The sequence below is a fragment of the Oncorhynchus nerka genome, linkage group LG22 (assembly GCF_034236695.1).
Source record: "Oncorhynchus nerka isolate Pitt River linkage group LG22, Oner_Uvic_2.0, whole genome shotgun sequence".
Classification (NCBI taxonomy): Eukaryota; Metazoa; Chordata; class Actinopteri; order Salmoniformes; family Salmonidae; genus Oncorhynchus; species Oncorhynchus nerka.
The window spans coordinates 67,304,664-67,330,768 of NC_088417.1; the positions used below are offsets into that span (position 1 = coordinate 67,304,664).

Consider the following 26,105-nt stretch of genomic DNA (forward strand, 5'->3'; position numbering starts at 1 on the left):
TCTAATCGGTAGACGTTGGCTAGCTGTTGGCTAGCTAGCAGTGTCTCCTACGTTAAGGACGACAAATAGCTGGCTGCGTTGTTGATTCAGGGGCTAGCTGGCTAGCTAGCTAGCAGTGTTGATTACGTTACGTTGCGTTAAAAGAACGACAATAGCTGGCTAGGTAACCTAGAAAATCGCTTTAGACTACACAATTATCTTTGATACAGAGACGGCTATGTAGCTAGCTATGTAGACGGTGGGTGCATCCCCATGTATGGGGATTATAGCACTGCAGTGTTTGCCCCTCGCCCTGCCTGACTGACTGCATGCTTGCCTGCTGCAAATGTGGAAGGTGACACCAATGGATCTCCCCCTCATCCATCTCCCCACTTTATATAATTCACACACATACGTGTAGCCTACACATTGCACATGCACACACACTGATAAAGCTGTGAAAAAATATAGTTTTCAGTCGCATACCAAAAAGTAGGCTAGGTAAATCGAGGTCAGCGATACTAGAGCGCGTTCTTGAATCAGGAATTTTGACTTTGTGGAACAGCAGCTAGCCTATACAGCAGAGACCTTGACATCCCATTTCAAATGAGGCCACATGGTGTTCTGTGACACACACACACACACACACCCTAGAAAAGTCACCCTTAGCTTTGGACCGTAACAGAGGAATGAGGACGCAGGTGGACAGCCAGGACACTCCAGTCAATAACCCCCCACCCTCCCCCCCACTCCGCCCTGCTCACCAGAGACCTACTGGAGGCTATTTATAGCGGCTCCAGTCCCCCAGTGAGAGAATCGTTGGTAACGAGCTCAGCAGTAGAGCGCAGGCGCAGCACAGTCACTGGGGACCAGTATGGTGATGTGACTGAGAAACAGATTCACTGCTCTCTCTCTGGCCCTGTGAGGACAGGACACCCTGTGAGGACACACAATCTAGGGCTCTCTCAGCAGCACACAGAGTACAGGAGTAGACTGGGAGACCAGGTGAGCTGCATTCTCCCTCGCCTCCATCAAATGTAATGCAAATAATCATCAAAGCCCAGAGAGAGATGGAGTAAAACACTAAGAGGACATAAGCACTTTTCTGTATAACATGGGGCCCTTTTTTCTCCTGCAAAATAAAACCAGACTGCAAAATTAAATGACAACTAGGCTACAGCTTTCTTGTTAGTGTACTTAGACTACTGCACTATTTTGTGTGGTTCCATGTAAGTCCTTAGAAAAAAAGGTTCCAAAAGGCTTCTGGGGAAGTTCCTATAGGAGAACCCTTTTGGGTTACAGGTAGATCTATTTTGGGTTCCATGTAGAACCCTCTACCTGGGATCTGCCTGGTCCTTCTGCTGACATAGGACATACAACCTCTCTGCTGAGTTAGCTGTCAGTGTGTTCTGAACACAGCCCAGCCATCAGCCAAAGACAGATCTCTTCTAGCTATTTATATTTCTTGGAAGGTTGGCCATGACAAAACAAGGGGTGTAATTACATACAAATAGCTATTGCATAACTTTAAGAGGAGGAACGATTTACTCATAGTTATTTTCTCCCTTATATTGCTTTAGTACCATCAAAGGAATAATTAGGGGAGTGTAGAACTGAAAGATGTCATTTGTTTTCCATTATATATGCCTATCCCCTTCCAGTATAAATGTATGTGTGTGAATGACAAATGACATGATGGCCCACTGCTTGCTTGTTAACCTCTTAAAAACATTTAATGTAATCCAATCAAAATAGCGGTCTAGTTGTTAGGCTAGGCTAACTTCCACATAAATCTATCTTTCTCATTAATCAAATCAAATTGTATTTGTCACATGCGCCGAATACAACTGGTGTAGACCTACCGTGAAATGCTTGCTTACAAGCCCTTCCCAACGATAAAGAATAGAAACACAAGATGATTCAAATAAAATACATGACACACACAGTAAACCAATACCAAAATTGCCGCCGTTTATGAGTTTAGGCCTAAGCATCGTTTTGAGACAGTCATTTGACTGAGCTTGAATGCTTTGACTGTGTAGTTTATAAGCAGATAAATGTAATAGGGCTACAGCTGACTGTGGTAGAGCCAGTGCAGCACACAGTCGCTCAGTCATAACGACGTCTACCATAATGAACCACTTACTGATTTGTTAAATAAATAAACAGCTAACTTTCACTGATAACTAGTCTAAACACAACAAAGCCTCAGCTACTGGCTGCTACACGTATACTGTAGCCCTAATTGGGAACAAATGGCAGCCGTACGGTAACCAACAGTAAGTAGCATGTGGAGGGTTTTCTAAAGCATCAGTCGAGTCGACAATCGAAGTTGTTGAGAACTGTAATTACACATTTGAAAACTGTGTTAACTTAAAATCGCAACAGAAAATATGTAGGCCTAATTACTTCCATGTATATGAAATAATTGATTGGATGATGATTTCTTAAGCAATTTATAAGAATTTGGGCATTAGGCTATAGGCTACATGGACACCATCATTGTTTACTACAGGATAATCAAACTCTGGGCTTCATAATCTTACTCATTCACTGTGATGTGTGATGTGATCTATTTTTTTTTTAAACATTCTGGAAGAGTTGCTAATTGGTGAGCACTATGTGTACTCAATTATTTATTTGTCATTCGTTGTTGCTGCATAGTCACTGAGTAAGCTTGGAAGAGCTAGCCTATTGATGTAAGCAGGAGGGTGTTTTTCTACGTAACCAAATGTACTGGTGGAGGCAGCAGCAGACACAGAAAACAACATCCTGTTGAACTTCAAACAGACACACAAATGAGAAGAGGCACCAGAGTCCACAATGGTAACAGTGCACATGCATCCACCTCCACCCAGTCCGCAAACATTCATGACAGATGTCTTCGGCTGACTCAGCTTTACCATCACACAAGTCTGTCTTACTGCAGCATTCTCTAACTGTAATATGTGGCAATGAACAACATGTCGACGCGAGTTGACCATACATTTTTTAAACACGGGTTAATATAAAATAACCATCAGCTGAAGGTACAGTCACAGATGGGACAGTGGCTGTCACAAGACAAACACCTTGTCGTTGATCGAAACGGCGATTGCTGTGAAATGCACTAACTACTGTACTGCTATCCAACCTGTCTTCACAACGACTCTCACAGCCTCACCAAACTTGAGCAACGTAAATGAATAAATAGTAAAAAAGGTTAATATTATCAGTGCTGATTGAAAATATATATTTTCGGCAAAATAATATAAATATTTCCCCTCACCTGTTCTTTTCAACTCTGCCTCTGGTGCGCTCGTTTGTGTGATGTGGTGATGTCGATGGTGGGGCTAGCGTCGCGCGTGGATGTGCCTGCAGGTGGAGCGCGCGAGTTTGGTGCAGTGTCTGCATTTACAAAGACTTCTGGGTAATGTCGTATTTCAACAGTGTTCACTTGAGAACTATCTTCTCCTCATGATAACATTTGTATTAAATCGACACCCTCCTCATTTATTTGCTGCAGAGATAAAAAATTAAAGCCTAAACGTACAGATATTTTCAAGTCAAATGAGAAGTGTTGTGACAATATTGATCTAAGACTTTAAGATGATATGGTTATATTCAAGATAGCATTCATGAAGACAGTCCATTACTTAGAAACGCATTGATCTGACTTTGTCGAATCTGCTAATATATAGGAAGACTCATTTGCACTTCACTTGCACGCTAAAGCAAGTAAAAGAAAACGTGCAAATCTTATATATTGACAAATATTTTCTCAAACAACAATAGAGAATGTCTATGTTTGTCTATGTTATTGGTCCAGGACCGTTATTCCATAAACTTCATTGTTTTTTCATGCGGAATAAATATAATTGACCTCAAGCTGTCATGCATTTGGCGAATCCACCGTTTATAATAACCTCTTGAATTTACCAGCCGCACACACTCATCATGGCGGCGACCGTAGGTAGTGGAAATGGCCCTGTGTCGGACACTCAAGCCTCAACCTCGGCTGATCGGAGCTATGAAGGTTCAACATTTCAGTACAGCATGGTCCTGGAGCACCTCATTGGGGAGAAGAGGGCAATTAAGGATCTGAATCCGACCGTTATGGGGGGTCTTCCCAATCCCATGAAAACCGACGACCAGAAGATGATCGAACAGGGAATGGAGAGCTGTGCTTTCAAAGCGGTGTTGGCCTGTGTTGGAGGTTAGCCAGTCTTTCACTATTGTCGACGATATTAAAAATGTGTCATGCATTTGCATGAGTTACTGTACCCTTCACAGTTGCAACTAGCCTCTAGCTTTGTCCATCCATGGACGACCGAGCAATAGAGGCTAAATTGCAACGTACATTTACCTCATGGTGACAGCTGATTGCAGCTACAGTACAGTAGGTACACTAGCTTCTCTCTGCATGCAGGAGTCAGACAATTTATAATGCACATAGTAGTTCCAAGTTATTGATCTTTTAACGTGTTGGTAACTTACTGATGAGATGAGCCACTCACTCTCCCTTGCTGTCTATACTATTGCTCATTCTCACTATAAGGTATAGTAGTAACAGTACTATTTCCATAGTTGCTGTAGCTAACACAATCTTGTGACACTTTTCTCTAAAGGGTTTGTTCTTGGGGGAGCGTTTGGTGTGTTCACGGCTGGTATAGACACCAACGTGGGATTTGACCCCAAAGACCCCATGAGAACACCCACGGCCAGAGAGGTTCTCAAAGACATGGGCCAGAGGGGAATGTCCTACGCCAAAAACTTTGCTGTCATTGGGGCAATGTTCTCCTGCACAGAGTGCATCATTGAATCGGTAGGATGATTCTGATCAGTTTTTTTCTGCTGAAATGCATCAGAAAATAGTAATAATATGCTAAGAGAGTAGCAAATTGAAAGTAGTCTGATTGTCAGTGGACCGGAGGAAGTAAAGAGATATTGAAACTCAGCACTAGGACCATCTTTATTCTGGCAAGCGTGTAAATGCATCACTAGCATGAGACGGCCTGTTATGTTTGGACAACTTGCAGGACCTTAACGTTGTCATCAACAAATCATATGTAAGCACAAACCACAAAGTTATGTTCAACATATTCAAAACTTCAGTCTATTTAATTGGTTTTTACTTTCCTAAAACAAGTCTAACTCCCAGTTTAGCGGTTGGAGATTTGAGCACTAAATGCATCAGGGTATTGTGTGTGTGTGTGTGTATATATGAGACAAGCTTAGGCCTAGAGACAGAGGTTGATTGATGTGTAAATTTTCTGTAATTCAGGGTTCATCTGTAAAAGAGATCTTGGTCTTAGTATGACTCCCTGATAATAGGCTACTACTGCTATACAGCTATAGGAGGCTCATTTGTTAATTTTCAATCAGAATATTTTTAAAGAAGTATTATATTGTTAGATTAAAGGAGTAACTATGGTAGGCCTAGAACTTTCTTCCTCACCTCAAAGTTCAACTGTCGGAGTCAGTTGTAGTGCTGGTGCACACTACATTCATATCATAGGCCTGCAGTAGCCTAGCTAAGATTAATAATAACCATACCAAACCTTCACAAAAGTTGCTTAACATTTATTAGGGTAATATCAAAAGCAACTCTAGTCAATGTTTTATAGGGAAAATACTATTTATTTATTATATTGCGGCATTAAATTTGCATCTGGCCCTTTTTTTCTTTCCTTTTCATGGTTTGAGTGTGAGTAGCATAGTAGGGCTACCAGTCATTCTATTATATTGCGGCAAACACAACATTACAGCCGGAACTTTAATTTGGCCAACGAAAATGGCTCAACAGAATGAAACCTTAACATTACCAACAAAGGACTACCGTAGGCCTACCCAACGAATGACAGCAATAGACTAACGCGATTTATTTTACAACAGGCCTACTTTTAACCTTAAAGTAAATATGGAGCACAACATTTAAAATAACTTAATTTAGCCAATGAGAATGTCTCATCAAAATGAAAAACTTTTTGCATAGGCTAAAGAACTGATTTAGAAGATTCAATCATTTTATAATGACTAAACAATTGATAATAAATACATGAATTACAGAAAATTGCATCAAACCTGAATGGCGAGTTGCACACAGTTCATTTGTCCACGCCAACGTTTCTCACCTTTGTTTGCTACATTATAAAGACATGTTCAATCAATAGTGGCCATGGCTCCTTTTACTCGCTCTCTCTCCTCCGCAGCAGGCGCACATGAGGTGAGCTGCCGGAACCAGTTTCAGCTGGACATAAGCAATGCAGTTCATTGAATTGCAATTGGCTGACAAAGATAACGAGCTTGTGCAGTTCATCACACAAACATTAAATTAAGAGGACGGGTCCAGTCGGTAAATCAGTTTTAATTGCACATTCCTGAGACCTGTAGCAATTATATCAGAACTGACCCAGATCCGAGACACAAGTCAGAATTTGATCTTGGAATGTTGGGTCTGTTGAAACCGTGAAGACATCTACTGGAAATACTGTATTGTCAGTCTTATACTGACCCCTTGTGGTGTATTTTACATTACAGCACAGGGGGAAGTCAGACTGGAAGAACGCTGTCTACAGTGGTTGTGTTACTGGGGGAGCAATAGGATTTCGAGGTGAGTTATCTACTTAATTTGTCAGTTCAAATGTCTCATGCATTAATATAATTTTGTTGAAAGATGATTGTCTCCCTTCTATCTTATAGCTGGGGCGAAGGCTGGCGTGCTGGGATGTGGTGGTTTCGCTGCCTTCTCTGCTGCCATTGAGTACTATCTTCGGTGAAAACCAGGTCACCTTCTATACCTTTGAACTATTGTTGAGGGATCACTGTCCCTCTGGACCAGAAATACTTTATACCTCGTGGAGAGAGGGAAACATCCCTGCTCTGCAGGTGGAGCATCTTATCATGAGGATTATCTACACTTGGACAATTCCACGTTTGACTGTATCCTGTGCACTGTATTTACAATGTCATACAGGGTTGTCCAGGCTTGTGGCCCACTTATGCTGGCTTTGCCGATCTAAAAAGTTAAGTCATTGAGATGAACCTCTAATCAGTTGTAGTCGAGAGCTGGCTATTCTCTCGTTTAGTTTTTGTGGGTGAAATCAAGTCAATGGCCGCATTTGCGTGGTAAGGACAAAAGTCGAAGGTGTATGGGCGACAGCAGCGCTCAGATCAACATGGCAGTGTTGCCATTGTTTTTAAAAGGTTTTCATTGTAATGTAGAAATAAACATGTCTCCAACACCCATAACTAACTGGAATCATGTGTACATTATTAAATCACGTTTGTCATGTCTTTGTTTGCATGGGTCAAACAAAAACACCCTAATGATTGGTTGACAATAGAGCCCCACAATGCATGTAATGGCTTCAGAATGAAGTTGAAGAGCAACTGTAGAGACTTGAAGTCCACATTTCATGACTTTTGTTCACATGATTTTTGTAAAGTTCATGTAGTTGTATTGTAGCCACAAGTCTTTTTTTTTTGCCCCAGAATGCAGCAGTGTTAAGTAGGTTTTTGGGTGTCTGTACTTTTACTTCACTATATTCCTAAAGAAAATTGTATTGTTTACTCCATACATTTTCAATGCTTTAGGCCTGGAAAATAATCTAATTCACACACTTATCAAGACAACATCCCTGGTCATCCCTACTGTCTCTGATCTGGCAGACTCACTAAACACTTTCTTCATTTGTGAATTATGAGTGTTGGAGCGTGCCCCTCGCTATCTGTAAAGAAAATGGTTGGTTGGATTAATAAGGAATTTGAAATAATTGAGGCTTATATTTTAGCAAATATATGGGATTTTACTGGGCACTAACTTTTACAGTACCTTCACTCAAGTATGAAAATTGGCGACTTTTTCCACCACTGGAACGCAGCACACTTTAAAAGACTAGTCAATGACTTGACTAAAGTGATCCGCTCGGACCTTCAATGTTTTACATTCTGACTCAAACAGCAACATGGTGACACTGACCAATGTTATGTACATTTTTACAGAATCCATCCAATTTATAGTTAAATGTCACAAAGTAGCCATTCATTCTCAGTCACCAGTGTAAATTGATTAGAGTAATGTGTTACCAGATAAAAATAGATTGGATTTATATAGCACTTTTCTACCAACTGAGGTACTCACCTCATCCACCTGGGTGATGTTTGAACATTTTTGTGCCAGAATGCTCACTGTTCTGGCACAAATTTTACATTTTTAAATAATATGAACTGAGTTTGTGTCCGAGACAAACACACAAACCACTGCTAATTGCTACCGTTTTGAAATCATTTTTCAATTCTTATGACTTGTTTGGTAACTGCGTGCTCAAAAAATTATTTATTTTCTGCACTGCAATGATAAAATTCCACTACATGAAAGTCACTTTTCAACTATCCCAAACCAAATAAAAATCTATACAAAGTTCTAAAATATGAATTAGTTGCAATAAAACTGCAAGACTGAATGACAAAACAACATCGTTTTGGTAGACTTTTATTAATTTTACTAAAAAAGAAAAGTTCACATCGACATTTACCCTTGTTAATACAGTATACTCAAAGTAAAATACAACATTTGATTTTCTTTTAATCTTATATTAAAAATATCAAATAGGACTCATCTAACAGTGCTTATTTTAAGATATGTCACAGGCTAGATAGCAGAAAGGTTGGATTTGTACAGCTTTGATGGGAGGAGATTGCCGGTGCCGCAAACTAGCAGTGACAACCTACCTTCGTTACCCAGCCTGATTTGATTGACAAGTTGAACATGCAATAAGGGCATTAAACTACACAATAATCCTATAGATTAACTGGTGTCATTGGACACTAGGAACAGGCTTGCAATGGATTGACAAGAAAAAAGCAAATGTTCCAAAAATGTGTGATTTTCTTCCCATAACCCTCATCTCACAGATTGATGTTTCTTTCTTTAAAGAGGTTTAGAATCAAACGTCAGATTTTACACTTTGTGTTCCTGTAATCGTTTCAGTACAGCTCAGCCAACCTTGGCTGTGAATGAGAAACTTGAAAAAACCATCACTACTTGAAAAAACTTCAAACAACGGACTCCTTTGAGCAATTCTCTAGTTGCACTGGGCCCAGTTTCCCAAAAGCATCTTAAGGCTATGGTTCTAACGATGACTTTAGCCTTGAGATACTTTTGGGAAACCAGCTCCTGGACTGTACAGGCACACTTAATATATATATATTTATAATAAATAGGGCGAATTTGGCCAAGACTCACACAGAGGGAGGGCTGTGCTCTCTAGTCTTTACACGTGGAGAAAAAATGTGACAGTGGCGCTTTACTGGCAGCTTGGAAACGCAAACAGTCCTCAGCTCTTTGCTTTAACACACACACACACATACATACATACACGCTTCTACATAAACACACAGCCCTCCTCCGTCACATGCACAAAGCCAGAGAGAAACAAAGGACTTATTGAACAAATAATATTTATAAAATATGTAAATGCCATTTCTTGGAATGCCTCTGAAAGAAATAAAATAAAAGAGAAGGTGGAGTAAGTAACAGACCAGCTTCAGGATCATTGAGCTGGTTTCTGGAGGACCCAACAGACCAAACAACCGACAGTGACCCAGTAACATACCAGACCCTGACCACTAACCCCTCACGGATAGATAGAGAGGTCCCATATTGGTGGCTGTCCGATGGGGTATTGTGGGTCAAAGGTGAGAGGTATGCTGTTCCCTCCACCCCTGCTCTTCACCAGATGGATGTACTGTAATGTAGGGGCCGCTGCTCTATCTCCGCTGACACTAGAATACGTGACTGGGATCCAGAGGAAGCACCGTGACTCCTCTTCCTCCACGTCTGACTCCATCTCTCAGAGTAGGCTGGGTGGGTCTTAGGGGGGCTGTACAGTTTTAAAAGGGAGCTGGGTGGTATGGGGGTGGGGGATTTGCTGTTGAGTCTTTTGCTCCGGACCCCCAAGAGATTAAACGTCAGTGGAAAAGTAGAGTGTGTTCCGCTTCAGCTCAGCGAAGGAGATGGGAGGATGCTGCAGGTAGTACAGCAACACTTGGACCTGAGATGGGGAGCGAGAAAGAGAGAGATTGAGCCAAATGTAAATGGTGTTTCATTTAAATACCAATTATCATAGTTATAACCAAAAAAGGACCAGGATATGGAGCTTAGAGGCGAATGTGACCTACATATTCTGTACATGACTCAGGTGACACAGTAAGCATCTCTCCATGATAACTGAGTATCTGTATGAGTATCTATCTACTAAACATATGGAGATTTAATAAGCCACTGCACAAACAACTGTCTCTCAGTCTTTACAGTAATGATGAAATATGGCATTCTACTGTTAGTGTTGTGGCTTTTATGGTGATTTACAGTAGTCATTGTTTATATACGGCCTAGAATAAGTCATTTGTGAACAGGAAGTGGTTTCTCTCTCAGTACGGGGCAGAGTTCCAGGAGGGGCTTCCCAAATAGTCTAAATACAGCTGGGAAACCAGACTAGACTGACACGGTTTGAACACACACATCCCCCTCAGCTAACTCTTACATACTCATAAGCAAACGCACATGCACACAAACAGATATACGCACCCAAGTCACACTGACCTGTGCCATGACGTCATGTGACCAGATGTCAGTGGCCAGGGTGATGTGTCCCTTGGTGACCTCGGACTCAGAGGGCCTGAGCAGGGTGGGGCCAAACACTGTGCCCAAGTTGTGGAGGGACATCTTGTTGATGGGCTCATTGTCAGCAACTCTGGAACACAAAACAGACAGATAGACCAGTCAGACTACAGTGACCACAGGGACAGATCATTATTAGTTATTTTTCTAGTCATGCGACATGTTTTCTGGTCTGGCCTTGTTACTATGATAACCCATGTTCTGAAGCCATCACTGTCAGTACAGCACAGTGTGTTCTGTGTGTGTTTCTTCTACAAGGACCATGTCTGAACTAAGTTACCATCTGCTGTAACTTATATAAATGTTCTCCATAGCAACAGCAGAACCTTTCATATCACACTTGAAATTCAGCAGAGCTTCCAGCAGGTGTCCTCAGCGTGTCTACGAGAGTAGTCTGTGTACGTTCTTGTTGACTGACTGCAGTGTACTGCTGGGTGAGAGCTGTACTGGGATCAGACCATAATAGAGTCTCCATGGTGCAGAAGAGTGGAATCTGACCCAGTGCTAGGCCTGTGAACTGACCTCAGGCCTGCCAATAGGTAGAAATCTTATTTCTCTCTATGGATCTTCCTGCCAGCAAACTTCTGAGATCTCACTACCCTTTACACTGTCACAGCTTTACACACTATAAAACACCTCCCCTGGTGATACACATGGCTCCCAGCGTTCTTTTCAAACGTGTCAAACTTACAGCAAGGATTAACTGAAAACTACCTTCTGTAAAGAGGCGTGAGAGTGAAGTAATGTGTAACTGAAAATGACACGGCTGCACTACACATTTAAAGTTAGTCTTAGTTCCCTCTAGTTCACATTGTAGAGCTAGATGACAATAATATACTCTCAGACAAATGTTGTCTGACCCGTGTTAGGAAACTATGACAAACACATAAACCTGATCTTTTAAACATCTGGTGGTGAAAACTAACTTTACTCAGAGTATGAATAAGTCCCCACACAGGCCATTGCTACTATGGCTGATGACAGACAGCTGGTTCTAGGTCAGATGTGAGTGATAGGAGGAGACCCATAAGTGTTCCTGCCCATGCTAGTGGTTACTAGTCTGTGGTTGGGCTGGGCCCTGCTCTACCATGGTCTTCTAACTGAAGGCAGTTTTAACAGGCACAGCCATGATGTCATCCAATGTAGTTCCACACTGCATTTAGAGACTAAGTAGCACATGGTCGGCCATCTAAAACCATCACAGCTATTTTCAAAGACAAAATAGTAGTAGAGAAGTCTTTTTAAGCAGTAAAGTCATTTTTCATTGACTTTAATGTGTTTCCTTCAACTGGGCCATAGGTCGAGCCCCTTAACTTCACCACAACAGGTCTAGCGTAAAAGGCCCAGTGGAGACTGATGCGGATTCCTCTCCAGGGATAGACGTGTGTGTGTGTGTGTGTGTGTTAGCTCTGTTGACCACACAGGGTCTGGCCTGTACTCTGATTACTTTTCCCCCTGTCCTTTCTCTTATTGGCTAATGAGTGTGGTGCGGTCACAGTAGCACACCTCATGAAGCTCTCCAGACTACAGTTTTATGGCAGGCTTAAAGAACCACTCGCATGTGGACCGTATTCTGCCCAAAACTCCTCCAAAACCCACTCTGAACGTATTATGCTGCCTGTTAATCTGGCCCAAACGGTCACCAATAGTAGTTACTGGCCCCTTGTGTGTACACGTGTGTGTGTGTGTGTGTGTGTACGTGTGCGTGTGCGTGTGTATACCTCTTGAGATGCTCCAGCAGGCTGAGGAAGGTGATGAGGTTAGGGTCAGGCAGTGAGCGCAGCAGATGCATCATGCAGTTCTCCTTGGCTGCAGGGTCCGACAGAGCTGTGGAGAAGAGGAGGCGGATACAGGAGGAAGATACATGGGGAGTATACAGGAGGAGGAGAGGGAAAAGAGAAGAAAATAAGTTAAGAATTACCATTCTAAGGGGCAAAAATTAACAATCCTGTCAATGTTGTCTTGTCAATGTATCATTTTCTGTGAATAAAAAATGGAATAACCCCTCTCTCTGTTACTACTGAGAAGCATAATAAATGTATTTATATGGTATTGCATTGAGATGTATGAATGTATGTGGTCTGTTAGAGGTCGTACCTATGCCCTCCATGAAGGCTGGGTACAGGCGGTCAGTGAGCAGGGGCTCTGGCAGCTCACGGAAGTACAGCTTCAGCGTTCCCGCGATGGCATTGATGTCCATGTCACTCAACATCACCAGGATGTCTTTGCTATCTTTGAAGGGGAGAGAGATAGATATAAATATATATAGAGAGGGGGATAAAACACATAAGGGAAGTGTATCATCCCAACCAAACAACTAGTTCATTTCCAGACGGATCATTCTGGCTCCAGAGATGACATAACAAGAAACCACACTCTATAACCCAAACAACCGGAGATCTCAGCTCAGTGAGACATGAACACAGCAGAGAGATGCTGAGGAGGTTAGCATTTGGTTTGGTCTAGGGGCTGTGACTGAGGATGTGTCCCAAATAGCACCCTATGCCCTACAGAGTGGGCCCTGGTCAAAAGTACAGCACTATATAGGGAATAGGGTGGCAATATGGGACACAACCTGGATGTGGGAGTCCCAGGGAGGACAACACACAGCTGACAGCTGCGGCTCGTCAGACCTGTGTTCTTCCTGTCCTTTCCCACAACTCTCTCTGTTTATAGCCAGGCTGAAGCCCCTCTGCCATGGGCCTGGTAGTCTGACCCCGGCCCACAGTACAACAGAGTGGAAGGACAGGACAGCTCACAGAGGGAGGCTTGTGTTGATAATGTTGGGTCTGGAGTTATTCCTGATAACGTGACCTGACCAGGAAATACTCATGGCCCTGGTTATAGTTTATATATAGGGCCAAGAGTTATCCCTGGTCAGATGCCATGGCCAGGAACAAAATGCTGTGTCTGTTGATGTAGACTGAGGTGTGCTTTGAAGTAGTCTCAGTATGAGCGTTGGGGTCTCGACCCCGCCCTGTGCAACTGGGTACTGGACTTCCTGACGGGCCGCCCCCAGGTGGTGAGGGTAGGCAACAACATCTCCTCCCCGCTGATCCTCAACACGGGGGCCCCACAAGGGTGCGTTCTGAGCCCTCTCCTGTACTCCCTGTTCACCCACGACTGCGTGGCCACGCACGCCTCCAACTCAATCATCAAGTTTGCGGACGACACAACAGTGGTAGGCTTGATTACCAACAACGACGAGACGGCCTACAGGGAGGAGGTGAGGGCCCTCGGAGTGTGGTGTCAGGAAAATAACCTCACACTCAACGTCAACAAAACTAAGGAGATGATTGTGGACTTCAGGAAACAGCAGAGGGAACACCCCCCTATCCACATCGATGGAACAGTAGTGGAGAGGGTAGCAAGTTTTAAGTTCCTCGGCATACACATCACAGACAAACTGAATTGGTCCACTCACACTGACAGCGTCGTGAAGAAGGCGCAGCAGCGCCTCTTCAACCTCAGGAGGCTGAAGAAATTCGGCTTGTCACCAAAAGCACTCACAAACTTCTACAGATGCACAATCGAGAGCATCCTGGCGGGCTGTATCACCGCCTGGTACGGCAACTGCTCCGCCCTCAACCGTAAGGCTCTCCAGAGGGTAGTGAGGTCTGCACAACGCATCACCGGGGGCAAACTACCTGCCCTCCAGGACACCTACACCACCCGATGTTACAGGAAGGCCATAAAGATCATCAAGGACATCAACCACCCGAACCACTGCCTGTTCACCCCGCTATCATCCAGAAGGCGAGGTCAGTACAGGTGCATCAAAGCTGGGACTGAGAGACTGAAAAACAGCTTCTATCTCAAGGCTATCAGACTGTTAAACAGCCACCATTGAGTGGCTGCTGCCAACACACTGTCATTGACACTGACCCAACTCCAGCCACTTTAATAATGGGAATTGATGGGAAATGATGTAAATATATCACTAGCCACTTTAAACAATGCTACCTTATATAATGTTACTTACCCTACATTATTCATCTCATATGCATACGTATATACTGTACTCTACATCATCGACTGCATCCTTATGTAATACATGTATCACTAGCCACTTTGTTTACTTTGTCTACATACTCATCTCATATGTATATACTGTACTCGATACCATCTACTGTATGCTGCTCTGTACCATCACTCACTCATATATCCTTATGTACATATTCTTTATCCCCTTACACTGTGTATAAGACAGTAGTTTTAGAATTGTTAGTTAGATTACTTGTTGGTTATCACTGCATTGTCGGAACTAGAAGCACAAGCATTTCGCTACACTTGCATTAACATCTGCTAACCATGTGTATGTGACAAATAAAATTTGATTTGATTTGATTTGATTACTGGTGTCGAATGCTGCTTTGAGGGCCTGGATGTCAGTGGCCACCCCGGAGATCCTGTAGATTCCAACCTCATCGATCCCCCTCTTCTCCACCTCTTCAATGCACTGGCGGACTATGTAAGGCACCTTGGAGCGCTCGCGCCTGTTGGGGGACAATATTCTTCAGGACTGATATTGCAGTACTATGACTGTAATTTGATTACAGTCAACAATGTGATGCTGATGCTATAAGTGTAATACACTGAGCAGAAAGATTTCTCATGTTGTTGCAGGTATGTTTGAATACAACATATCAACAGGGCTTACTTTGTCACCACACTGATTTTGACCCCGAACACCCCACTCTGTTTTTTGGAGGGCGTTCTCTTCAGACTCAAGTCCCGACTCGTAAACTTCATGGAGAACTCCACTTTGATCTGTGGGAGACGATACATACAACGCGTCAAACAAGCTGCATATTTAGTGGTTTATTTGACAGGGACCATGAACAGCAAACATTGCACCAGCTTTTAGCTGCATCGCTGATCTGCAGTCACTAGTTTAAAATACACAGCTTCCAAGTGCTTTCTTCTGATCATTACACAGCATCCAGGAGTGTAAGTGGATCCAGCGTTGTTAGATGTTTAAACTTTACGGCTGTTTAAAAACACTGTGTTCCGGAGCAATCAGAGAGTTGGCCAAGCTAGTAAAGATAACGTTGCATGGTCCTGGTCAACTGTAACAACAAGCTTCGTTACAATATCCACACACCAATCCCTAACAATAGTCATCTTCTATTAACAGTGTTGAGATGTGTAAATGACTGACAGTATCAGATTTGGCTGGTTTTCCAGACACAGTGTAATCCGAGTCCTATACTAAAAAGCATGTTCTGTGGAGATTCAACATTGAAAGAGCTTAGTCCAAGAATAGGCTTCATCTCGGTCCCGGGGAACTGGTCCCAAATGTCCCTTACCCCGTTCATCTCTATGACGTCCATGTGCCAGTTCTTAGACTGAACCGTCTGGGGGTCCAGCTGAAATACACAGAGAAAGAGAGCAGAGTTATGTTTGAGTTTCCTTCGTTATAGTTTCTACACAAGCCACATCACTGCATGGCCTCATAGGAGACAGAGAAGGTATGACAAGAGCAGTGAGTGTTCAAATACACGTATTATGGACACAATCACATGGACCTTCACAGAACACACTCTGTATATCATATATAAGACTGCACCCTAGTAGAGACACTAAAGCCTTCTTTCTGGTGCCTGTGTTCTATTACTGCTAAAGTCATCTGTCACTACAACTCTGTACCTAGCCAGCTCTCTCTGAGTACTCAAGGTTCACTGCACTGGAGGGAAAAGTATGTTTATTAGGAAACAAACACTGTTTCGCTCCCATAGTCACCAAGACATCAATGTTTCATTCTCGCCTATGTTTTGTGTTCTACTTGTCACTACACCCCCAGTACCTCGCTAGGTCTCAGTGATCTGGACCTCTGCCTACCTAGAGTTCACTGCACTGGAGGAAGTTGTATGTTTATTAGGACACAAATACTTCTGTTCCCTCCCTCTCTAACACCTACTCCAGATGTCTCCCTCCCGTCATGCTTTGGTGAGGCTCTGAGGAGCTCCTTTAAAGTCCAGCCAAGAGAACAACAAGGGCACTCTCAGCATGGGCCAGAGGAGGAGCAGGGCTATTTTCTCACTGCTGCTGTTTGTGGAGGAAAAATATCCAGTTTTCCATTTGCATCCTTGATGAAAATTCACAGACAAGCCTGTCTATATTTAAATGACAAAACATCCCTGGGAACTTTATTTTTTCTTGTCATTTAATTTCCAGGACGCTGACATCTGATAAAGTTAAATGGGCTTTACCCCCTGTGTGGATGGAGCAGTGGTGCACGCTGGGTAATGTGTGAGTATGTGTGTGTTTAGACTGAGAGTGTGTGGGTCTGTCCCTACCTAACGAAATGGATTATCTCTGCATTAAAACAAATGACTGTATATATGAAATGGCAAAGCCAAAGATTACGTGACACCATGCATCCCTATGTGAATACGAATAGCGCATTGAAGCCAAATAAAATGTGGTAAGATGCAGTCTCATGGAGACTTAACATCAGCAGTATGAGCTATTCCAGGAAGTGATGTTGCAGGCTATCTCAGTGCTGCCTCCTATAAGTTAAAGTAACAAGTTAAAGGCTGACCGGGGTACTGCAGATTGCCATTAGCAGCGGAACTAAAGGCTGACCGGGGTACTGCAGATTGCCATTAGCAGCGGAACTAAAGGCTGACCGGGGTACTGCAGATTGCCATTAGCAGCGGAACTAAAGGCTGACCGGGGTATTGCAGATTGCCATTAGCAGCGGAACTAAAGGCTGACCGGGGTATTGCAGATTGCCATTAGCAGCGGAACTAAAGGCTGACCGGGGTACTGCAGATTGCCATTAGCAGCAGAACTAAAGGCTGACCGGGGTACTGCAGATTGCCATTAGCAGCGGAACTAAAGGCTGACCGGGGTACTGCAGATTGCCATTAGCAGCGGAACTAAAGGCTGACCGGGGTATTGCAGATTGCCATTAGCAGCAGAACTAAAGGCTGACCGGGTACTGCAGATTGCCATTAGCAGCGGAACTAAAGGCTGACCGGGGTACTGCAGATTGCCATTAGCAGCGGAACTAAAGGCTGACCGGGGTACTGCAGATTGCCATTAGCAGCGGAACTAAAGGCTGACCGGGGTATTGCAGATTGCCATTAGCAGCGGAACTAAAGGCTGACCGGGTACTGCAGATTGCCATTAGCAGCAGAACTAAAGGGTGCGGGTACTGCAGATTGCCATTAGCAGCGGAACTAAAGGCAGACCGGGGTATTGCAGATTGCCATTAGCAGCAGAACTAAAGGCAGACCGGGGTACTGCAGATTGCCATTAGCAGCGGAACTAAAGGCTGACCGGGGTACTGCAGATTGCCATTAGCAGCAGAACTAAAGGGTGACCGGGGTACTGCAGATTGCCATTAGCAGCGGAACTAAAGGCAGACCGGGGTATTGCAGATTGCCATTAGCAGCAGAACTAAAGGCAGACCGGGGTACTGCAGATTGCCATTAGCAGCAGAACTAAAGGCTGACCGGGGTATTGCAGATTGCCATTAGCAGCGGAACTAAAGGCTGACCGGGGTATTGCAGATTGCCATTAGCAGCAGAACTAAAGGCTGACCGGGGTACTGCAGATTGCCATTAGCAGCGGAACTAAAGGCTGACCGGGGTATTGCAGATTGCCATTAGCAGCAGAACTAAAGGCTGACCGGGGTACTGCAGATTGCCATTAGCAGCGGAACTAAAGGCTGACTGGGGTATTGCAGATTGGAACTAAAGGCTGACCGGGTAATGCAGATTGCCATTAGCAGCGGAACTAAAGGCTGACCGGGTACTGCAGATTGCCATTAGCAGCGGAACTAAAGGCTGACCGGGGTATTGCAGATTGCCATTAGCAGCGGAACTAAAGGCTGACCGGGGTACTGCAGATTGCCATTAGCAGCAGAACTAAAGGGTGACCGGGGTACTGCAGATTGCCATTAGCAGCGGAACTAAAGGCAGACCGGGGTATTGCAGATTGCCATTAGCAGCAGAACTAAAGGCAGACCGGGGTACTGCAGATTGCCATTAGCAGCAGAACTAAAGCGTATTGCAGATTGCCATTAGCAGCGGAACTAAAGGCTGGCAGATTGCCATTAGCAGCAGAACTAAAGGCTGACCGGGTACTGCAGATTGCCATTAGCAGCGGAACTAAAGGCTGACCGGGTATTGCAGATTGCCATTAGCAGCAGAACTAAAGGCTGACCGGGTACTGCAGATTGCCATTAGCAGCGGAACTAAAGGCAGACCGGGTATTGCAGATTGCCATTAGCAGCAGAACTAAAGGCAGACCGGGTACTGCAGATTGCCATTAGCAGCGGAACTAAACTGAAAGATTGCCATTAGAGCAGAACTAAAGGGTGGGTACTGCAGATTGCCATTTGCCATTATTGCCATTAGCAGCAGAACTAAAGGCAGAAAGATTGCCATTAGCAGCAGAACTAAAGGCTGACCGGGGTATTGCAGATTGCCATTAGCAGCGGAACTAAAGGCTGACCGGGGTATTGCAGATTGCCATTAGCAGCAGAACTAAAGGCTGACCGGGGTACTGCAGATTGCCATTAGCAGCGGAACTAAAGGCTGACCGGGGTATTGCAGATTGCCATTAGCAGCAGAACTAAAGGCTGACCGGGGTACTGCAGATTGCCATTAGCAGCGGAACTAAAGGCTGACTGGGGTATTGCAGATTGCCATTAGCAGCGGAACTAAAGGCTGACCGGGGTAATGCAGATTGCCATTAGCAGCGGAACTAAAGGCTGACCGGGGTACTGCAGATTGCCATTAGCAGCGGAACTAAAGGCTGACCGGGGTATTGCAGATTGCCATTAGCAGCGGAACTAAAGGCTGACCGGGGTACTGCAGATTGCCATTAGCAGCAGAACTAAAGGGTGACCGGGGTACTGCAGATTGCCATTAGCAGCGGAACTAAAGGCAGACCGGGGTATTGCAGATTGCCATTAGCAGCAGAACTAAAGGCAGACCGGGGTACTGCAGATTGCCATTAGCAGCAGAACTAAAGGCTGACCGGGGTATTGCAGATTGCCATTAGCAGCGGAACTAAAGGCTGACCGGGGTATTGCAGATTGCCATTAGCAGCAGAACTAAAGGCTGACCGGGGTACTGCAGATTGCCATTAGCAGCGGAACTAAAGGCTGACCGGGGTATTGCAGATTGCCATTAGCAGCAGAACTAAAGGCTGACCGGGGTACTGCAGATTGCCATTAGCAGCGGAACTAAAGGCTGACCGGGGTATTGCAGATTGCCATTAGCAGCGGAACTAAAGGCTGACCGGGGTAATGCAGATTGCCATTAGCAGCAGAACTAAAGGCTGACCGGGGTACTGCAGATTGCAATTAGCAGCGGAACTAAAGGATGACAGGGGTACTGCAGTTTGCCATTAACAGCGGAACTAAAGGCTGACCGGGGTACTGCAGATTGCCATTAGCAGCGGAACTAAAGGCTGACCGGGGTATTGCAGATTGCCATTAGCAGCGGAACTAAAGGCTGACCGGGGTATTGCAGATTGCCATTAGCAGCGGAACTAAAGGCAGACCGGGGTATTGCAGATTGCCATTAGCAGCGGAACTAAAGGCTGACCGGGGTATTGCAGATTGCCATTAGCAGCGGAACTACCCCTATAACTTAGTCTGTGTACGATTTTAAAATAATCGGTTCAAGGACATACATCTGTGTATTAAAAGCTGTTATTGGTACCATGATTGTCTTTGGCATTTATTTATTTATTTATATAACTATAATGGGGGATCCTGTTTTCTGCTAACAATGCCTGCAGTACTGCGGTCGGCATTGAACGTCAGTGGCTTCAATGAGAGGGGGCAGCCGATAAACATGGATTAGCTAACACAACGTGCCATGGAACACAGGTGTGATGGTTGCTGATAATGGGCCTCTGTATGTCTATGTAGATATTCCATTTTTTATTATTATTATTTTTTTTTATCAGCTGTTTCCAGCTACAATAGTAGTTTACAACATTAACAATGTCTACACTGTATTTCTGATCAATTTTATGTCATTTTAATGGACAAAAAATTGCTTTTCTTTCAAAAACTTCTAAGTGACCCCAAACTTTGGGAAAAAGCACAACCTCTGGCCCGGTCTCCCTTTCCCAATGGACACTCCGCCCTGTCTCTACCCTCAAGCATTTCAGCAGAGGTAAAGAGAACCTGGCCCACAACCAGATGACAGTTACAAGAACTAACAAGAACAAGATGAAACCGAGCACTAGCATAGCAATACAATGGTAGCGAACAGAAAGGGCATCCGCAGTACTTCCATTGTGTGTTAGCATATTGTAATGACCTGATTTATTTTGAGAAAGGGGGCTTCTTGTGTGCTGTATTTTCATCTCAATCAATGTGATTAATGTTCACATTAGTGAAATGAGGTAAATGTGATACATATGTGACCCCAAACTTTTGAACGGTAGTGTACGTTTGGCTGTCTCTAGGGGTAAGCAGCAGCTATGGCTGATGTCTGGCTCACCCTCTTCACTGTGCTCAGGCAGAGCTTGCCTTTTTCTCATGATGCCCTGGGAGAATAGAGCTCTGACATGATCTATGATGAGACGTGTGTGTGTGTGTGTGTGTTCGATACACACACACCAGAGCCACTCTGACTAGCCTAGCACTTCTACAGCGAGGAGCTAATGCCTTTTTTTGGCTGATTCAGCAGTTCCCTGTGTATCACAATTACACTTATGTCATTACTACCTTCCTAGATTATGTGCTTGTCGGTCTTAAAAGCCCCATAATCGTTTATTGCTGAGCGAGTGCAAGGCCAGCACACTTACCTTATCGTAACTTTACAGTAGGGTAGAACTTTGTATTTAGGGAGTGTAATTAATTACCTAATAAAAAGCTTTTTTCTATCAGTTATTAAGACATCTATTACCATTAGGGGCAATTTTCCAAGCAGGGTTGAGGTTTAAAGAAGGTTGCCCTAATCATGGCTATGAGGCCCTGACTACACCAGCGCGCCAGGAGTCTTTCTGGGCAGGAGCCCAAACAGACTGATGAGGCCTCCTGTAAACATGTAGCCCCCCAAAACAGCCCCTAAAAACAACATAGTGTATCTCTCGCTCTCGACATTATTACAAGTGAATGGATTCAAATTGGGTTACATAAAAATACAAAGACCCTTTAATGCAGCCGAGCTGTGTGCAGTCAACACACTCACTTGAGCCCTCAACCACTCCACCCGTTCACTTCTAATGCTATGCTGCTTTATTAAGAACTCCAGGAAGAACTTCTGCACCTATTTATTCATTTTCCTTGCCTGGGAAGTGAGCTGGTTCAAGGGGAGACCACATTGCTAAGGTATTATTTATAGTGCAAACTGCAACTGAATCAGTACAGTTCTAGACTATATATTCTCATCCTATCACAGAGGATGGATGGATGGATGGATGGGAGCAGGTTACGTTGTTTGAAAATGTTGCTTTGAAGTTTAGACATGGAAATAATGATCTCCCCAGTGTGACTTGGGGTTGTGCCCAGCTGGCTGGTAAAACAAAGGGAGATGATGGAAAAAAAAAGTTGTCTTGAGTGACAGTCCAGGAAACCAATCAGAGGGAAGAATATATGAGGTGAAACATGCACAAAAAGAAAGGGGGCGGGTCCTCAAAGTCCCAAGAGATGAATCACAGTGCCAAAACCTCCCTCTCCTGGGAACCTCTGAAACAAATTGGTAGCGTGTGTTAGTAGAAGAAAGAAAGACTAGAAGAAAGACAAGGAGGGCTGGTGGAAGGATAAAGTATATAGAAAACATCCTAAACCAAACGATGGTTCCAATTAGGACCTCATCACTCCTCCAGAACTCAAAGCCTCCATTGTGCTGTCTAAAACACTGTGACTGACTGGGGAGAGGATCATAACACATGATAATAGGATAATAGTGTATAAATGCATATCCACACTGAATACACTGTACAATCATCTTTCTTTCATGTGGCACAGAATATACTGCATGATTAAAATAGAAGAGGTAAAACTATGAATCAAATAGAGGCCTTTGAGAGAAAATCGAGTGAGCCAGAGAGAGAGAGAGAGAGAGAGAGAGAGAGAGCGATGACAGAAAAAGCATGAGGGTGAGTATGTGCATGAATGAGTAACGATGTGATGTGTTCCGTTTAGCCACCATGATGCTCAGTTTGGTGGGAACGCATTGTTCTCTGAGCAGCCCCTAGGCTCTGAGGTCTGACTCTCAGTGTGTGTGTGTGTGTGTGTGTAATGCTACATGACCAAAAGTATGTGGACACCTGCTCGTCAAACATCTCATTCCAAAATCATGGGCATTAATATGAAGTTAGTCTCCCCTTTGCTGCTATAGCAGCCTCCACTCTTCTGGGAAGGCTTTCCACTAGATGTTGGCACATTGATGACACATTAGTGAGGTCGGGCACTGTTGTTGGGCGATTAGGCCTGGCACGCAGACGGCGATCCAATTTATCCCAAAGTTCTTAAATGTGGTTGAGGTCAGGGCTCTGTGCAGGCCAGTCAAGTTCTTCCACATTGATCTCGACAAACCATTCCTGCATGGACCTCGCTTTGTGAACGGGCATTGTGATGCTGATATGATGCTGAACAGGAAAGGGCCTTCCCCAAACTTTTGATACAAAGTTGGAAGCACAGAATCGCCTAGAATGTCATTGTAAGCTGAAGAGTTAAGATTTCCCATCACTGGCACTAAGGGGCCTGAACCATGAAAAACAACCCCAGACCATTATTCCTCCTCCACCAAACTTTACATTTGGCACTATGCATTCAGGCAGGTAATGTTCACCTGACATCCAGCTAACCCAGATTAGTCCGTCAGACTGCCAGATGGTGAAGCATGATTCATCACTCCAGAGAACGCCTTTCCACTGCTTCAGAGTCCAATGGTGGTGAGCTTTACACCATTCCAGCCAACACTTGCCATTGCGCATGGTGATCTTAGGCTTGTGTGCGGCTACTCAGCCATGGAAACCCATTTCATGAAGCTCCCGACGAACAGTTCTTGGGCTGACGTTGCTTCCAGAGGCAGTTTGGATCTCTGTAGTGTGAGTGTTCCAACCGAGGAGAGACATTCAACACTCTGCGATCCCGTTCTGTGAGCTTGTGTGGTCTAACAGTGCTCAGCTGAGCAGTTGTTGCTCCTAGAGGTTTCCACTTTACAATAACAACACTTACAGTTGACCGGGGCAGCTCTAGCAGGGCAGAAATTTGACGAACTGATTTGATGGAAAGGTGGCATCCTATGACGGTGCCACGACTGAGCTCTTCATTAAGGCCATTCCACTGCCAATACCAGCGCCTCTACACAAGCACCCACGCACACTGTGTTACTATGGCAACCGAGAGGGGGGAAATAATTATTGATGGAAAGTGAGTGGATGAGAAGAGAAGGCAGGAGGAGAGCCAACTCAGGTTACTGTGAGGTCACCACTTATCTGCAATGTGCTTCTTCACATGGTATAGAATAGGTCAGTGAACAGTGGCTGCCACACATTTAAGGCGCATCCACTGAGTATACATCAAACATTTACATATGCATGGAAACACATCAAACTATACACACACATACTGTACTTGGCGTATGATGAGATGCCCTTCTACTCATCCCACTGCTGTTGCCTACGGGGGACAAAGCACAGACCAGGCAGGATTGAAGTAGGTAGACAAACAGATGCTGAGGTCCCTCTGGAGAGGTTTCCATTCTAGATAACTCTCCAGAGTATACTGTATCTACAACACATGGCAGCCTCCATCTCCATCAACCGGTTACCTGCTTCTAACATAGGACATAAAATGACAGATCTAGGTTGGGGAGTTTGGTGAAAGAAACTGGTTTATGAATGATGCATGTGAAACAGTCATGGGTATTCTGAATAAGAAAAACAACTGTAGATGGTACATACAGTTGAAGTCGAAAGACTACATACACCTTAGCCAAATACATTTCAACTCAGTTTTCACAATTCCTGACATTTAATCCTAGTAAAAATTCCCTGTCTTAGGTCAGATAGGATCACTACTTTATTTTAAGAATGTGAAATGTCAGAATAATAGTAGAGATAATGATTTATTTCAGCTTTTATTTCTTTCATCACATTCCCAGTGGGTCAGAAGTTTACATACACTCAATTAGTATTTGGTAGCATTGCCTTTAAATTGTTTAACTTAGGTCAAACGTTTTGGGTAGCCTTCCAAAAGCTTCCCACAATAAGTTGGGTGAATTTTGGCCCATTCCTCCTGACAGAGATGGTGTAACTGAGTCAGGTTTGTTGGCCTCTTCGCTCGCACACACTTTCAGTTCTGCCCACAGATTTTCTATAGGATTGAGGTCAGGGCTTTGTGATGGCCACTCCAATACCTTGACTTTGTTGTCCTTAAGCCATTTTGCCACAACTTTGGAAGTATGCTTGGGGTCATTGTCCATTTGGAAGACCCATTTGCGACCAAGCTTTAACTTCCTGACTGGTGTCTTGAGATGCTGCTTCAATATATCCACATAATTTTCCTACCTCATGAAGCCATCTATTTTGTGAAGTGCACCAGTTCCTCCTGCAGCAAAGCACCCCCAACAGCATGATGCTGCCACCCCTGTGCTTCACGGTTGGGATGGTGTTCTTCGGCTTGCAAGCCTCCCCTTTTTCCCCCAAACATAATGATGGTCATTATGGCCAAACAGTTCTATTTTTGTTTCATCAGCTCAGAGGACATTTCTCCAAAAAGTACGACCTTTGTCCCCATGTGCAGTTGCAAACCGTAGTCAGGCTTTTTTTGGTGGTTTTGGAGCAATGGCTTCTTCCTTGCTGAGTGGCCTTTCAGGTTATGTCGATATAAGACTCGTTTTGCTGTGGATATAGATACTTTTGTACATTTTTCCTCCAGCATCTTCACAGGGTCCTTTGCTGTTGTTCTTGGATTGATGTGCACTTTTCGCACCAAAGTTCGCTCATCTCTAGGAGACAGAACGCGTATCCTTCCTGAGCGGTATAACGGCTGCGTGGTCCCATGGTGTTTATACTTGCGTACTATTGTTTGTACAGATGAACGTGGTACCTTCAGGCATTTGGAAATTGCTCCCAAGGATGAACCAGACTAGAGAGGTCTTGGCTGATTTCTTTTGATTTTCCCATGATGTCAAGCAAAGAGGCACTAAGTTTGAAGGTAGGCCTTGAAATCATTCCACAGGTACACCTCCACTTGACTCAAATTAAGTCATTCTAATGCCATGACATCTGTTCTGGAATTTTCCAAGCTGCTTAAAGGCACAGTCAACTTAGTGTATGTACATTTCTGACCGACTGGAATTGTGATACAGTGAATTATAAATGAAATAATCTGTCTGTAAACAAGTGTTGAAAAAATTACTTGTGTCATGCACAAAGTAGATGTCCTAACAGACTTGCCAAAACTATAGTATGTTAACAAGGAATTTGTCTAGTGGTTGAAAAATGAGTTTCAATGACTTCAACCTACGTGTAT

General features: G+C 44.0%; 3 protein-coding genes across 8 annotated transcripts in view; 1 reads left to right on the forward strand and 2 right to left on the reverse strand.

The window, feature by feature from the left end:
* Nucleotides 1-6,148, reverse strand: part of LOC115105533 (cytospin-B-like) — a 179,239-nt gene extending 173,091 nt beyond the window's left edge. Inside the window, exon 1 of one of the 2 annotated variants that reach the window (XM_029627693.2) lies at nt 6,093-6,148. The gene's annotated coding sequence lies outside the window, so the exon portion shown is untranslated. Of the gene's footprint in view, nt 1-3,247; nt 3,345-6,092 lie in introns of those variants that run through there. The other variant, XM_029627692.2, reaches the window with a different exon arrangement.
* Nucleotides 3,893-7,209, forward strand: LOC115105534 (mitochondrial import inner membrane translocase subunit Tim22-like). The gene is made up of 4 exons (XM_029627696.1): nt 3,893-4,174; nt 4,587-4,783; nt 6,499-6,571; nt 6,661-7,209. The coding sequence occupies exons 1-4, from the start codon at nt 3,916-3,918 to the stop codon at nt 6,735-6,737; spliced, it is 606 nt and encodes a 201-aa protein (XP_029483556.1). The 5' UTR covers nt 3,893-3,915; the 3' UTR covers nt 6,738-7,209.
* Nucleotides 7,210-8,436: 1,227 nt separating this feature from the next.
* The window catches only part of LOC115105535 (active breakpoint cluster region-related protein-like), a 250,947-nt gene continuing 233,278 nt past the window's right edge, over nt 8,437-26,105 (reverse strand). For 3 of the 5 annotated variants that reach the window (XM_065007332.1, XM_065007333.1, XM_065007335.1), the window contains 7 exons: nt 15,952-16,011; nt 15,303-15,412; nt 14,999-15,138; nt 12,740-12,874; nt 12,364-12,469; nt 10,565-10,715; nt 8,437-10,013 (listed from right to left, as the gene is read on the reverse strand). In XM_065007332.1, the coding sequence (XP_064863404.1) occupies nt 9,924-10,013; nt 10,565-10,715; nt 12,364-12,469; nt 12,740-12,874; nt 14,999-15,138; nt 15,303-15,412; nt 15,952-16,011 (792 nt within the window). In that variant the 3' untranslated portion in view covers nt 8,437-9,923. Of the gene's footprint in view, nt 10,014-10,549; nt 10,716-12,363; nt 12,470-12,739; nt 12,875-14,998; nt 15,139-15,302; nt 15,413-15,951; nt 16,012-26,105 lie in introns of all 5 variants that reach the window. The other 2 variants (XM_065007331.1, XM_065007334.1) reach the window with 1 other exon arrangement.